This window comes from Polistes dominula, unplaced genomic scaffold, assembly GCF_049000335.1.
Source record: "Polistes dominula isolate Pdom_NZ unplaced genomic scaffold, Pdom_raw_medaka contig_75, whole genome shotgun sequence".
NCBI classification, from domain to species: Eukaryota; Metazoa; Arthropoda; class Insecta; order Hymenoptera; family Vespidae; genus Polistes; species Polistes dominula.
The window spans coordinates 3,411,811-3,427,585 of record NW_028301003.1 but is presented as its reverse complement, the minus strand read 5'-3'; the positions used below and the strand labels follow the sequence as shown (position 1 = coordinate 3,427,585).

The window sequence follows — 15,775 nt, the reverse complement described above, 5'->3', positions numbered from 1 at the left end:
GACAGTGTAAGTAACATTAGTTTAAAAGTCTGCCAACGTAGAGCGCCACAGATCTTCGACAGACGGCTCGACAGTCGTAACAGAACACGACGGGAAAGCGAAAAGGCGTGTAAAAATAATTTCGCTAATAATTCCTATCAATCTATAGAAAAAAACAACCTTATTGTGTCGTGTCGTGTATAATCAACCTCGATATTCATTGTAATTTAAACTTGTTGCTTTCCTGGTGCATCACGCGAGTGTGTGGTGTGTGTACGTGTGTATATATACGTGCGTGCATACTATATATATATATATATGTATATATAACTATATATATAATATATATATATATATTATATACATACATATACATATCTATATATATACGTGCGTGCGTGCGTGCGTATGTACGTTTGCGTGACACGTACGGGGCGTGTACGTCGTTTTCCGGGGTGCGGTGCATTTCTCATAGGAACCGAAAGATCTCTCACACGGATCAACGAAATCTTAAATATGTTTGATGGATCATCCTTTATAAGAAAACTAAGCTGCCTGGATTGAAGTGTAATTTTTCTTTAAGTTGCGCGCATGCCTCCGTGCTCCTCGCTCGCTCGCCATTTTGGAGGTGAATATTATTTTTTACCCTCTTTGCGTTTAGCTAGGAAAGAGTGAGTGAGTAAGTGAATGAGAAAGAAAGAAAGAGTGAGTGAGAAAGAGAAAGAAAGAAAGAAGGAAAGAAAGAGAGAAAGAGAAAGAGAAAGAAAAAGATCGTTCATGAACTTGAACTGCATTTCGCCGGGAAGCACAGTTCCTCGTCCAGGACACGGGGATGTCATTCGACCAATGTGGACGCGCGATTATTTCTTCTTCTCTTCGATCAAAGTGACGACAACGACAACGACAACAATAACGACAACTACAACTACTTAGAGGAGGACAATCTTTCTCTGGGACTCCTCACCAATTCCTCGTCTGTCTCTTTCTTATTCGTTTTCTTATCCTCTCGTCTTTTTCATTCTCTCTCTATCTATCTCTCTTTTTCTCTCCCTCATACACACTTAACATACACACCTACCCACTTCCCTTCTCTCTCTTTCTCTTTCTCTCTATCTCATTCTCTTTCTTTTTTTCTTCTTTCCCTATCTTTTTTTGCGTTCGATGGTTCGCGTTCGCTCGCTCCGACGCGATCCTCTCGAATGAGAAAAAAGACCCAACCCTCTTTACCACCCGCATTTTACATCTGCGAATTTAACGTTTAAACGTTCTTAATCATTATTCTATTTAATTGCTCGATCAACAACCCGATAACATATATCCCCCTCCTCCTCCTCTCCTCGTTATTTCCATTCTTTATTATCGCTGGACTTCCCTTACCCCCTTCTTCCTTCCTTCCATCCTTCGTCTCCTCCTTCTACTACACCCCCTTCCTTTCCTCCTTCCCGAAAAGAAGAAGAAAAGAAAAAAAAAGAAAAAGAAAAAAAATTTTCTTCACCGATTTCACGTGCGAGCGCGGAGAATGCGCGTTCTCGACATACCACTTCGACCGCCTTAGGTTCACCATTCCCCTTGCCTTAAAAGTAAACCCTTTTCCGGCGATTCGTATTCTTAAGAAGGATTCTCGAATAATACGTGTTGTGTTTGCACGATCAACAAGGATGATAATGATTACAATGATAGGGTTTCTCTTTTTTTTTTTTATTATTGTACGATAGTCATGACAATTTCGTTTTATATTTAACTTCATAAGTCTTTTTTATTTATAAATGCATCTCTTGATTGTTCACAAAGATCATGAACCTACATTTCATTTTTGTCATTCCTTGTTGGTCCTGTTCAATGAGATTTAAAGATCATTATTGTAAAATGTCATCTTTGGGGGGGGTTTGTTTCTTTCTTTTTCAGATAGAATGTTATACCTGGGAATGGATTGACAGAGAATTTTGAGGGTTTCGAAGGACATTTTGATTGTATTTGATTATATAATAACAGAGAAATAGAGAGAGAGAAAAAGGAGACGGCACAACGTAAGGAGAAATAGGCCTCGGCCATTTAATAGATTCAATTTGTCTACTATGCCAGCCGTTTCAAGACCCGGTAGCCTTAAAGATCCAGAGATAGCTGAATTATTTGAGAAAAATGATCCGGAGAAAATATTTGAAGACCTTAGGGAAATTGGACATGGTAGCTTTGGAGCTGTCTATTATGCCCGATGTTTGGTTACCAAAGAAATTGTTGCTATTAAGAAAATGTCATATTTGGGAAAACAAACGGTTGAAAAGTGGCAGGATATTCTTAAAGAAATTCGTTTTCTTAAGCAACTCAATCACCCAAATACCATAGAATATAAGGGTTGTTACCTCAGGGACCATACTGCCTGGGTACGAGATATTTAAATGATTACAAATTATTAGGTATTTAATGTTTGTATTCTATCGTTGACATATACTTTCTTTCTATAGTTGGTGATGGAATATTGTCTTGGATCTGCGTCAGACATTATAGAGGTACATAAAAGACCTTTAAAGGAAGATGAAATATCAGCAATTTGTGAAGGTGTTTTACGTGGTTTACATTATCTACATTCTCTTGGAAGAATTCATAGAGATGTTAAAGCTGGTAATATTCTTCTTACCGAAAATGGTACCGTCAAGTTGGCTGATTTTGGTTCGGCTAGTATTAAATGTCCGGCTAATAGTTTCGTCGGAACTCCATATTGGATGGCACCAGAAGTGATATTAGCTATGGACGAAGGGCAATATGATGGTAAAGTTGACGTATGGTCATTAGGAATTACATGCATCGAACTAGGTTTGTTTCATTTCATTCTAATTCTACTTTTTAATACTTCATTAAGTTTTAATTATTAAGTTTTAATTATTATTTCAGCTGAAAGAAAGCCTCCTTACTTTAATATGAATGCTATGAGTGCTTTGTATCATATTGCACAAAATGACACTCCTGCTTTGAACTCACCAGATTGGACAGATATTTTTCGACATTTTGTTGAAGTTTGTCTTACAAAAAGTCCTAATGATAGACCAACATCTGGTACACTCTTGTCTGTACGTTATTTATATATTATTAATATACAATAATCGAATTGATTAGATATTTAAATAATAGTATGTATATACAATTTTTATCTTAATAGTTTTTATTTAAAAAAAAAAACCTACTGGTCTAGTTTATTATCTTCTTATAGATTTATTTATTTTACAGCATCAGTTTGTAACAAGAACACGCTCTCCACAAGTTTTAATAGATTTGATTCAAAGAACTAAAGCTGCTGTTAGAGAACTAGATAATTTAAATTATCGCAAGATGAAAAAGATTTTGATGATAGACGCGTGTGAAACTGAAAGTACAGTTGGGGATGCAGATGGTATGCATATTATCATTGAAATACATTTTTTTGTATACTTTGAAATTGATAATAATGTTAAATTTGAATTGTAGATACTCCTGACGAACAAACTGGTGGTGATAGTAGTAAAAGTAATTCAATTACCTCAGAACATTCGATTCATTCAATGGGAGTATCAGCGAGTTCTCAAAGTTCCTCCACAAACAGCTTACCACTGCCTAATGCAGATTCCAATGATTATTCCACTGGTTCTGTTAGAAATCGACATAAAATAACAACCGGTGGTGTTACCGCTAATCTGCTAGAACATGGTGCCAATAATTTTGCAACCATTAGAACAACATCGATCGTGACTAAACAACAAAAGGAACATATGCAAGAAGAGATGCATGAACAAATGAGTGGTTATAAGAGAATGAGGAGGGAACATCAAGGAGCTTTGGTAAATTTTGATATAATGATTTCTATTTAATATTTAATAAAATGTAAATCTTATGATTTTATTATTTTATTCATAGGTTAAATTGGAAGAACGTTGTAAAATGGAAATGGAATCCCATAAACAATTATTAGATAAGGAATACGAAACGTTATTACAACAATTTAGTAAAGAATTGGAGAAATTACAGCTTAGGCATCTTCAAGAATTGGAACGTAAACTTAAACAGAACCAAAATGCGGAGAAAAAATTACATAAAGAAATTACATGTAGACAAGAAGTGGACCGTAAAGCTCTTGAAGCTCAACAGAAACGAGAGTACAAAGTAATAAATAATATCATTTAAGATTTTCAAATCAATTTATTTGATTTCAATTGATGAAAGATTCTATATTAATTGATTTTTATAGGCATACAAAGAAAGATGGAAAAAAGAACTTTCTCAGGACGAAGTAACACCAAAGCGACAAAGGGATGCTACTCTTCAAAGTCAAAAAGATAATTTAAGACAAATGGAGGCACAGGAAGAACAACGCTTAGCTAGAGGACAAAGAGAATATCTTGATCTTGAGATTCGTAAATTTAGAAGAAAAAAGTTGCTCATCTTTCACAGTCTTGAGCAAGAACTTTTACGTGAAGTTAGTATAAATCATTTGCTTATGGTTTAATTATAATTTCATCGATTATATGATTTTTAAATTGATATTTTAGGAATTGAATAAAAGGCAACAACAATTAGAGCAAGCGCATGCCATGCTATTACGGCATCATGAAAAGACTCAAGAATTAGAATACAGACAACAAAGAGCGGTACATGCTCTTAGAGAAGATCAAGTTCTTCGACAGCATGCTACCGAACTTTGTAATCAACAGGATTATATGCAACGGGCTGAACGTGATTTACGTAAGAAGCATGCACTTGAACTGAAACAGCAGCCAAAGAGTCTTAAAGTAAGAAATATCACCTATATAGAATTTATTTCTATATATAAATATAATATATATTTCATTTGAATATTAATCGTTTTAGCAAAAAGAAATGCAAGTTCGCAAACAGTTTAGGGAAACTTGTAAGATACAGACTAGACAGTATAAGGCATTAAAAGCACAGATATTGCAAACAACTCCAAAGGATGAACAGAAATCAGTTATTAAGAAATTAAAGGAAGAACAGAGGCGAAAACTTGCACTTCTAGGTGATCAATATGAACAGAGTATTGCTGAAATGCTTCAGAAACAAACCATACGATTAGACGAATCGCAAGAAGTCCAGTGTCATAATCTTAAGGTTGGATATTTTATTAAATATTATATCTCGTTTTAATTCATTAACATTTATGTTGATCAAAATTAACCTTTTGCACTATTTTCACGAATCTAACATAATATAATTGATATCGGCATAATCGATGTTTCGGGCCGAGTGTGAATCTTATCTCTTATTTTTCTTTTTTATATAAATTATAATTTAGTTTTTAATGTAAATGCAGTTTACATGCATTTTATTATTGTCCACATAATATTTGACAGCTAAAGTTTCGACACTCGGGTTCTTCCGCCGCTTCATTTCTTTTTGCGACCACTCAGGTATTCGCGATTATTCGGGTGTTCGCGACCACGAGTTCGGCACAGTCTGTTCCGAATGTCAGTGTAGTGCAATAGTGCAAGAGGTTACCCTAATAAACTTCCGTTAAATTTTGTGCAACTTTAATTAATCGATAATTTTTGAAACAGGAAAGGTTAAATTACGAATTAGAAATATTGATCGCGTATCAATCTAAAAATAAAATGCAAGCCGAAGCACAGAGAAATCGTGAACGACGTGAGTTGGAAGATCGTGTATCGGTGAGACGAGCATTACTCGAACAAAAAATGGAAATCGAAACGCAAGAATTTCTTCGTGAACGCAGCGAACGAATACGTTTGTTACACGAAAGGCAAGAACGTGAATTACAACAATTCGACGAGGAAAGTGCAAGAATAGGATTCAGGTAAATATTAACATATTTACTTTTCTAACCTCTGTCATCCATTAAATCTATTATTAAAATTGCATATCTTTAGGCTTATCATTAATTCATTTTAACATTTCTTGCATTTATATGCAACAAGATAGAGAGTTTTAATTTTAATCATAGTTAATAAATCATTATTCACAGATATGAACCAGCGATTACAAAAGTAATAATTTATAAATGTTAATATATAAATATATACCAAAAGGAAAAATCTATAACTGAAAGGTTACTTTTGTAATCACCAATTCTATAATAAATCTTATATACTTTAACACTAGAACTACCAACAGTTGAGACGTAACTGTCTCTACCGAAACCAGTCAAAATGACTGATCTTGATTTATTGATTTATTATTTTACAAAATGAACTCCATGTTCTGAGATTTGAAATAACTATATAATAACAATAAGTAAAATAATGAAGAAAATTTGGTATCAAGATCCAAGTTGTTAAATCAGTATTTTGACTGGTGTGGTAGTTCTAGTGTTAATAATTGTCATTAGATTTGTATAATATCAGTATCTATATGGTGAAATAATTTTCAGTGCTCTGGCGATAGCAGAAGCATCAAAAGAATCATATCCAGATGATGAAAGCCTTAGTGGCTCAATGTTAAGTCTGGCTCACAGTAATAGCTCTACATCCTTCCCCCCTAATAGTCTTTAATTTTAATTATATTAATAGAATATGTATGTATGTGTGTGTGTCTGCCTGTAGTAAGTACATAATGAGTCTCTACCGATGATCTATAGTTGTATGACTTATACAGATAAAACAATGGTTGGGGCTCATTGCGTGCATTAATTCAAACCTAAAAGAAAAGAAAAAAATAATAATAATTAATAAGATTTTAGGATTGGAAATGTGTATTGGACTGAAGTTTAATCTATTTGGATATACTTCTTTATTATCGAAATGTCAACACAAAAGCTAGCTCTTGGTTTGAAGAAATATTCCTTCATATTGAAGGAAAATTTAAATGCTTTTTACAGCATTGTAATTATTAATCTCATCCTCTATATCATATTTAAAACAAACAACAACAAAAATATAATAATAATAATATTAATAATAATAATAATAATAATAATATTAATATTAATAATAATAATAATAATGATAATATTAATAATAATGATAATATAAAAAAAAATAAAAAAAAAATAATAACAACATCGGAAAGAAGCAATAAAAAAATTTATCCGACACTCTCTCGATGTCTCTTATAAATGAAATAAATGAAGAAAGAATTTTGAATGAGAATTATTTCAATTCTTTTGGACTTTGTTTTTTTTTATTTTTTTTTTTTTATTATATATATACATATTGTTGTTTTCATTAAATTTATACGACTCGATTTGTTATAGAGAAGAAATTTTTTAAATTTTATTCATTTATATTATAATGAATATATATACATATATATATATATATATATATATTGACCGTAATTAATTAAAAAAGAAAAGAAAAAAAAGTTATTAATAAGGCCGATCTTTTTATTGTACACGGCTTTATATATATAGAGAGAGCTTTATTGTATGAAAATTGAAAATTTAGTAATGAAGAGATAATTTTTAATTTTTATTTTATAAAAATGATTGAACACATTAAAAAAATAAAAAAAAGTTTAAAACAAAAACATTGTTGACAATATTAAAAGCTGAATACGAAAAAAAAACTTATTCGATATCGAGTTTACATTACTTCTAAACAATTTATAGTTATTATTATATAGTAAGATTATTATATATTATATAAATGACCATATATTTTTATTTTCTTTTGTCGCAATAATAATTTGCTTTTGTCAAATGAAAAAAAGAAATGGATAAAAAAAAACATAAATAAAATAAATAAGAATCATTTTCTTTTTTTGCGTTACAGGTTAGTATCATCAATATATTTATATAAAAATAAGAGGATAAACTAAATTTGTGTAATCTACGTATTGTAATACATATATTATGAAATTTTTAACCCGAGTAATTATCGATTACGAATGACACATTATTAAATCATTTCCTTAAATATTCAATTCATTTAATAATATAACATATATAAAATATTATATTAAACAAAAAAAAATATTGTTTCCAACGATAACGATGCTACTTCATCATCATCATCATCATCATCATTTCATGTTTATTTTTTTTTATTAACGTCTCTCTTGAAGAATAATAAAATAACAACAAAAAGAAAAGAATTATAATTATTGTTAATTTTCGTTAGATGGAACAAAATATATTATATATATATATATATATATAATATATTATATATATATCAAAACTGCCAATGATATCCAAATTTTTTTCTTTATGTAGGTTTTATATACATATATATTACATATGTATAGTTTTTTATTAGATCATCACATATTGTGTTTGTGTAATAATTCGACCTTTTTTTTTGTTTTAATATGCTAGAATGTGCACTACTTTTTTTTTTCTTCTATTTCTCTTTCTTTCTTTCTCTTTTTTTTTATACCATTTTTTTTTTTTAAAGAAAAGAAAAACAAAGTTTATTAATTGAGTTTGATTATTATTAACGTTGTGCTTGTGATTGTGATATTTAGATCTTATATAGTATAGTATTTTCCTTATAGTATGCAGTTTCATCCAGTACACATTCCAGTTCTATACTCGTATATCATATTGTGTTTTATGTTTCCGTTTTTATTATGCCTTGTGTACCTTTGTGTTTTATAACATCTTGTATTCGACTATCAAAATGTTTAATTCGTGTTCAGCTGATTGTGACTGTTTTCTCAAAAAAAGAAATTATTCAAAATGTGTTTATTGTTTACAGTATTGGACACCGTATAATATATATTATTTTATGTAGAAAAGAAAATCAATTCAAATATTATATCATTTTTATCGAGAAAATATTTGTAAAAGAAAAAAAGTAATTAGAGTTGCACAAAAGTAACAAAATTTCTTTTCCGAATGATGTTTTCTCTCGATAAGAATAAAGAAAAATAAATAATCAAATTAATTAGCTTAACTTTTTAAATAGAAAAACTACTTTGTACGCCGAATGTCCAATAATTTTGAGAGATTAATCTAATCAAAGATAAATTTTTAACAAAATTTAAATGTTGTAAATAAAAAAAGGTTCTCTCATTGAACGTTGGATACAATGAAAACTGATAATGTGATAAGAAACGAAATCTTATTAAAAAAAAAAAAAAAGAAAAAAAAAGAAGAGCAGAAGAAGACGTTCGTGCATGTTGATTTAGAAAATTATTAATTATATATTCTTTTACAAAAGATCATCGAATATACTTTTTTTTTTTCAAATAATATTATATGTTATTACGTATACGTTTTTTTTATACTTGTTATACATTTATCGCTTTCGCTAATAAAAAAAAAAAAAAAACAATTTAGAATTATATATTAATAAAGTTTATAAAAGTTATGTTTTAATTTTGAAACATTGTAGTAGACTTTTGATCAAATTCTGTCTTATTTTTTTTTTTTATTGTAAAATTAAAATTCAGGATTACAACAACACTATTCAATATTTCTGTTACATTATTTTTATACGAGAGATATAATCAATATATATATATAGTATAATAATAATAATAATAATAATTATAAGCTGTCGTAGTTTTGCGTGCCATATTAAAAGTATGTGCAAAATTTATTGAAATATTTTTTTATGTTCGACACTTATAAAAAAAAATTCAAATTCAATATTATACAATGCCTTTACGTTAAAAAAAAAAATAACTATCTACGGTGTATTTGTTGACTGTTGATATTAAAAACATTCCAGTTTTCATTGAACAAATACAATTTTCATAACGAGAAATAAATTCTATGAGCAAACGAAAAAAAGAAAAAAAAGATAACACATTAAAATAATCTTTTATTAATCATGATATATATATGAATTTAGAAAAGAAATTAAATGTTTTTGACATCGATTAAAGAAAACTATCACAATCAACTGAAATTTTGTCTATATAATATAAACAAAACCACCACGTGTAAATATATTCTATTACATACATGCTATTTACATAAACAATAATTTAAATGTATATGGAACGGAACATTGTGTAATTCTTCCTTGTATTATTAATTAGAAGAAAGAAAGAAAGATAGAAAGAAAAGAAAAGAAAAGAAAAAAAAATGCCTGAATTCTTTCGACAGACATTTTTTTTTTTTTAGCAAATTATTATTATTATTATAATTAAAAAGTAAATACGTATCTCAGACTAATAGAGAGATTGTTCGTGCTACATATTTAAATAATTGTAGAGAATATACTTCGTAAACAAAATATGACAATTTGATTTGATCTATTGACAAAATCATAAATACAGTCACAGAGATAGCTATATATATATATATGTAAAATCTTTAATCTTTCAAATGTATTAACCAATTTTTATTATAGTACCTTCATAGGCAAAAATATATATATGGAATATTCAATTTTGCAAGAAATTAATAACATAGAAAATAGTTTGAGAAAAAAGTAACTTTATAGTTATTATTATCATCATTTTGTCATTAATAATTTACATTAATATTTTATATTAATAATTTATAGTGATGATATATTGAATATGAGAATACGCTAATCAAAACAATTACAAATTCAAAACTTCAGGGTTTTTTTTTCAATGATGACAACAACAACAATAAATACACATATGTTAATATATGTTCCATTAAAAAAGTGAGATAAATTTTCACATGATTTATTAATTCATGATATATATATATATATATATATATTATTTAAAATATTTCTAAAAGTAGATCTTATAAAAGAAGAATCCTTTCTTTTTTTCTTCTGTTTTAGTAATAAACAATAAAAAATAAAACTCTCTGTAAGTAGTAATTGTTTTAGTTCATATAATTAAAAGATTATACTTAAAAATAAATATAACAATCAATATATAAATATATACAGGGTGATTGAAACAAGTTACCCAAATTAACTCTTGCATCTTATTGACAATAGAAAAAAACAAAATTACATTAAAAAATCATATTTATTTTTTCTTTTAAGAATCACATTAAATTCACTTAATGAATTTTTTTGTTTGTAGATTCAAACTGAAAATACAAAAGGTCAACTTTTGGATTTTTTAAATGAAACCATATTGTTTTTCATTTATACTCTAATAAGGGCATTTAAAAATGAATAATGCATTTTATTATGAAGGTCATTTTAGGTCAGTTAAGATTCAAACATTGTTGAAAAGAAATTCTATAAAAAAATATGTTTTAAATACTTCATTTGAAAAAATCATTTTGTGTATACTGTATAATATTAAAAAATCATATATTTCTCAGCAGTAAACACACACATACACACTTCTTCAATAATTTTATTTTGGAATCTGATTTAAAGAAGCATTTAGTTGATAGTAATACTTAAAACTCATGAGCTTTAATAAAAAAAAAAAAGAAAATAAGATTAAGTCGTATTACATGTACCAGCATTTAAAACAATGTTGCATTAATTAACTTTTTTTATTTAAATTCATAATTTTAAAATATATTTTTATATTTTTCTTTTGACATTTCTTTCAAAATGATTCTAACAATGAATCATTGTATATTTTTTCAATATCGTAGCACGAGTTTTCTCTTTGAGTCAATTAATATACGTACGTACTGTAAAAGTAATTATTTTGATTTCTTTTAGTGCCTTTAAGTGTAATCTCATTTTAATCTACTAATTATTTTATTATATATAATATAATAATTTTACGATATTTTGTAAATACTTTGAAAAGTTATAATAACGTTCTAAAAAAAAAAAGAAAAATTTTATGCGAACAGTGACGTAGACTATTAATCATAAGCATATCATTATGAAATATAATTATTATTATTTAACATTAATAAAAAGCTTGTCTCTTTTTTTATCACTTTATATCTCTTTACATGTGATCATTAAGTTTGAACAGTCACACGACATATGTTCGCTGCTCAATTTTCAAAATGTAATATTTTAAAAGTTGATACCAATGTTCTAGTATTAAGTTATATACAGGATACCCTGTATTTATATATATATATATATATATATATATATATTCTTATTATTAATTGACACTATAAAGTAATGCTTCTATATAAGGAAAAAAAAAACAACTTAGCAGCGAATACTTGAAATACAATTTTTGGCTTTAACTAGGTAAAATGTAATTGTTATTTTTTAATAACGTACTTGTTAATTAATTACGCAGTGTTGTAAAGAAAAAGAAAAAAAGAAGAAATAAGTATAGTAATAGTCACTTCAAGAAGCACGATTATAATGGCATATTAGATTTAATTAAAAATGTTATGAAAATGAATCTTATAAAAATCTTGATGATAATAATAAATCAGACGATAATGGTATATTATTATTATTATTATTATTATTATTATTATTATTATTCTATTGTACAATTGTGTACTACAATTTTTTTAGTAGACAAAATTCTATTGTCATCCGTTACATCTTCAAATGATATTTTTTATTCTTAAAAGTCAAATCAATGTTTAATTTTAATCAAATAATTATACCACTTCTTTGTAATACAAAAAACCCGTCCATCTTTATTCTTTTAAATGATCAATGTCAATTTCATAATTCCCCTAAAAAAAAAAATGATGTTATATAACAATATTTACTGTGTATACAGTGTCAATAAATATTCAAATCTAAATTTAAGACGACAAACTATTTAACGATAAAATGAACGAAAGAAAATAATTATATAATTTTGTTTATCTTATCTTATTATTTATAATAATGCTTTTACTTTAAACTCGTGAAGTGGCTTCTACTATAAAAAACATTATTAACACTCCTTTATACAGTTTTTTCAAAAATAATACAAATTCATTAACTTTCGTGTACATTTATAGAAAAAAACAAAAAAAACAAAATATACATCAGCATTGTAAAATTATTGATAAAATATCTTCTTCCAGAGAATGATATATAATAATAATACAACAAATGCGTCGTACGAATAAAATAATGTAAAAATATATTTCATTGTATAACAAATAGATCTATAAAACTAACGTACACTAACGAATGTACATTTAATGCAATAAGTTTTAATAAAATGATCAATTATTGATCGCATTCCTTTCTTCTTTCTTTTTTTCTGATAATTCTGTTTAAAATGCAATTAAAACATCGATAATAAAAAAAAACAATGCTGATGTTTAGAAAAACCATTTTGACCATTTCATATTTTGTGTACAGCATCATCAATATTTCAATTGATATAAAAACAATTAATAAACGTATAATAATAATAATAATAATAATAATATCATATAAGAATAAACATATAATTTTTGTTATGTTATCATTTTGACTATTGCTCTATTGTATTAACTTTTGAATTATTATCTATTAATATTAAATATCAATATATATATATATGTTTTAATATTATACGGAAGCATTACATGAATATAACTTATACAATTCTATCTCACATTAAATGGTGAAAAGAAATTTTGTAATGAAAGAACAATTATTAATTTGATTCCCTTTAATTATTGAACTTTTATTCAAAATAAAATGATTTTTTTATAAATTTCATTTTTTTTGTTTTGTTTTACATGTAATAAACTTTAGAAAAAAAAATACATATTGTATAAATGTAAAACGAAAGAAAATATTTGAATATATAACAAATGCATAAAAAGAAAAGGAAAAAAAAACTAAAATAAAATCAATTCCGATGTAATAAGAGTAATTATTGTATATTCGTCTATACATATAAGTGTTGCGCTTCAATTGATAACTGATAAAATATATAATATAACATGCATTTATATACTTATAATGATATAATTATAGAATTTGAATTAGTAGTAAAATACATTCTGCCAGTTATAATACAACAAAACATTGTAGCAGCATTCTTCAACGATATTGCGCGTATAGATTTTAACATTTATGATGTACATTATAACAAATGTTTGTGTTTTTTTTGTTTCTTTTTGTTTTTTTAGATTATTACATTGATTATAGATAAGTAATTAATAAGTGATATTATTATACAAATGCATTGGTATTTGCAAGAATGATAGTTTATTGTGTTGGTGAAAAAGTAGTTGGGCTTAATATGCGACAATGCATTTCTCTGATAAGTGGTACAGTGTATGCAACGCATTGATCCCAACCAGGTGATCTCCATGCACTTTCACGAGTATCTTTTCGTGATTGAAGATCTTTATAGCCTGAAAAAAAAAGTAAATAAAATAAATTATTTCTCCGATTGGAAATAAATTATCCAAGATTCTTCCTTTCATTTATAAACTTACACCAAATGTGATGAACATTGTACAGCCTGCCAATTTGTGAAAAATATCCAGCGAAGGGTTCATCGTTGTTACGTCGAAAATTAATAGCCTTAGCCCAATTGTTACCCCATTCGATCATTGTACCAGGTTTCAAACTGTAACTTCGTACTTCATATATGTTTGGGCCTTTACGTTTTTCCAATGGTGGCCAATAACTAAATGCCAACAAGTATTGTAAGTGACGAGATCTCAAATAATTACCACGTTCCTTGAGTAAGCGTTGATAACTCTGATAATGAAATCAAATCAAAACACAAGGGTACAAATATGAAAATAATGATAAAGATATTAATAGAAAAGATATAATACCTCGTCTTTGGAAAGTAAAAGTTGTGCATAATCAATTTGTTCATATCCACCAGTATATTGCCATAGATGCAGAGCTTGATCCAAGTCACCGACAGCAACCGTCCAAGATCCGACCAATTCGCATTTAAGATCACTTTTTTTTGAATGTATAAAGTTAACATTTTCTTCACTGAAAATATCATTCAAAATGGTAAGATCGTATTACATTTATTTGTTTTATCAAAGACTTATTTTCTTAATATTAAAAGTAATGTCTTAAAATAAATAAACAATACGAACAAACAAACAAAATAGATATAATATTTATAAATAACTCACAAATGATGTTTGGTAAAGTATATTAATGAGTCATTAGTTCAAAAGGTCGATGGATGGACTTACTAGTTAGTTAAATATTTATCGATGGAATCAGGACGGATATTATGCGTATGTAAAGCATAAATCACATCCTTGTCTGAAAGCATTCGCGAATGGGATTCCTTGGTTGGTTCGATCTTTCTTACCAAAAGTTTGCTTATCCATCTTTTACTATCCTGCTGTCTTACCAATGACCTTGCCAGAGACCTAAAACATATGACATGTTTGCTGTTTTTAAAGTATCTTTTTTTTGTTTCAAACTTTTTCATCAAAATCAAATTGTTGTTAATAGATTAAAATCGATATCTGATAATCAATTTATTATTTGAATTTTATTGTTAAATAAATAATCTTGTTATATATAGTTTTACCGGACGTTAATAAACAGTGATGTTTTTGGTTTGTCGATAACCGTGACCTGCACGGTTCTGAATCTTCTCAATACGGCAGCCATTCTTATTGGATCCTCGAAAATAGATATCCACCAGTTTGCATCCAATAATCTTGATTATTATGCTTGTTTAACCTTGTAGTTAAACACGACTCGTTAACGATAATACACTCCGTGAGGCCGCCTAAATACGCTGTTGATTTAGTTTTATTCATAATCTCCATTCGTGATGGTTTCTTTCTACACGGAATGACTGCTGAACTTACGGCCATCGAAAATTCTCGCTATCTGATTTATGTTCCCTTCTTTATTATATTCCACAATTCCTCTCTCTTTCTTTCTTTATTTATTACATTAGTTCTTTCTCTTTCTTGCTTGTTTACTTGTTTGTTTGCTTCCTCGCTTGTTTGCTCGCTTTCCTTTCACTCCTATAGCGCGTGCGCCTATCTTCTGCCTATGTCAAGTGCTTCTTATTTACTTTTAACTCTTTTTCTATATATATATACATTCTATATATATATACCATAACTCTTATAATAATCTGATATTAGAGAGAA

At 27.5% G+C, this 15,775-nt stretch overlaps 2 protein-coding genes across 6 annotated transcripts; one reads left to right on the top strand and one right to left on the bottom strand.

Moving 5' to 3' along the window:
• The first annotated feature begins 66 nt into the window (after nt 1-66).
• Tao (Serine/threonine-protein kinase Tao) lies at nt 67-13,911 on the top strand. 3 transcript variants are annotated; one of them, XM_015327097.2, is made up of 12 exons: nt 67-607; nt 1,889-2,360; nt 2,442-2,790; nt 2,869-3,044; nt 3,202-3,364; nt 3,439-3,788; nt 3,865-4,110; nt 4,196-4,423; nt 4,497-4,736; nt 4,816-5,073; nt 5,520-5,776; nt 6,350-13,911. In XM_015327097.2, the coding sequence occupies exons 2-12, from the start codon at nt 2,055-2,057 to the stop codon at nt 6,468-6,470; spliced, it is 2,694 nt and encodes an 897-aa protein (XP_015182583.1). In that variant the 5' UTR covers nt 67-607; nt 1,889-2,054; the 3' UTR covers nt 6,471-13,911. The 3 variants fall into 3 exon arrangements, with proteins under 3 accessions (XP_015182583.1, XP_015182580.1, XP_015182581.1); XM_015327094.2 differs by having other exon boundaries at nt 1,885-2,360; XM_015327095.2 differs by lacking the exon at nt 67-607 and adding an exon at nt 614-952 and having other exon boundaries at nt 1,885-2,360.
• Nipsnap (protein nipsnap) lies at nt 13,532-15,741 on the bottom strand. Of its 3 annotated transcripts, none has more exons than XM_015327170.2 (6): nt 15,485-15,741; nt 15,199-15,402; nt 14,852-15,034; nt 14,471-14,639; nt 14,123-14,390; nt 13,532-14,038 (listed from the first exon to the last, which is right to left on the bottom strand). In XM_015327170.2, the coding sequence occupies exons 2-6, from the start codon at nt 15,279-15,281 to the stop codon at nt 13,890-13,892; spliced, it is 852 nt and encodes a 283-aa protein (XP_015182656.1). In that variant the 5' UTR covers nt 15,282-15,402; nt 15,485-15,741; the 3' UTR covers nt 13,532-13,889. The 3 variants fall into 3 exon arrangements, with proteins under 3 accessions (XP_015182656.1, XP_015182655.1, XP_089030064.1); XM_015327169.2 differs by having other exon boundaries at nt 15,199-15,411; nt 15,485-15,740; XM_089173938.1 differs by having other exon boundaries at nt 15,199-15,741.
• Nucleotides 15,742-15,775: the final 34 nt, after the last annotated feature.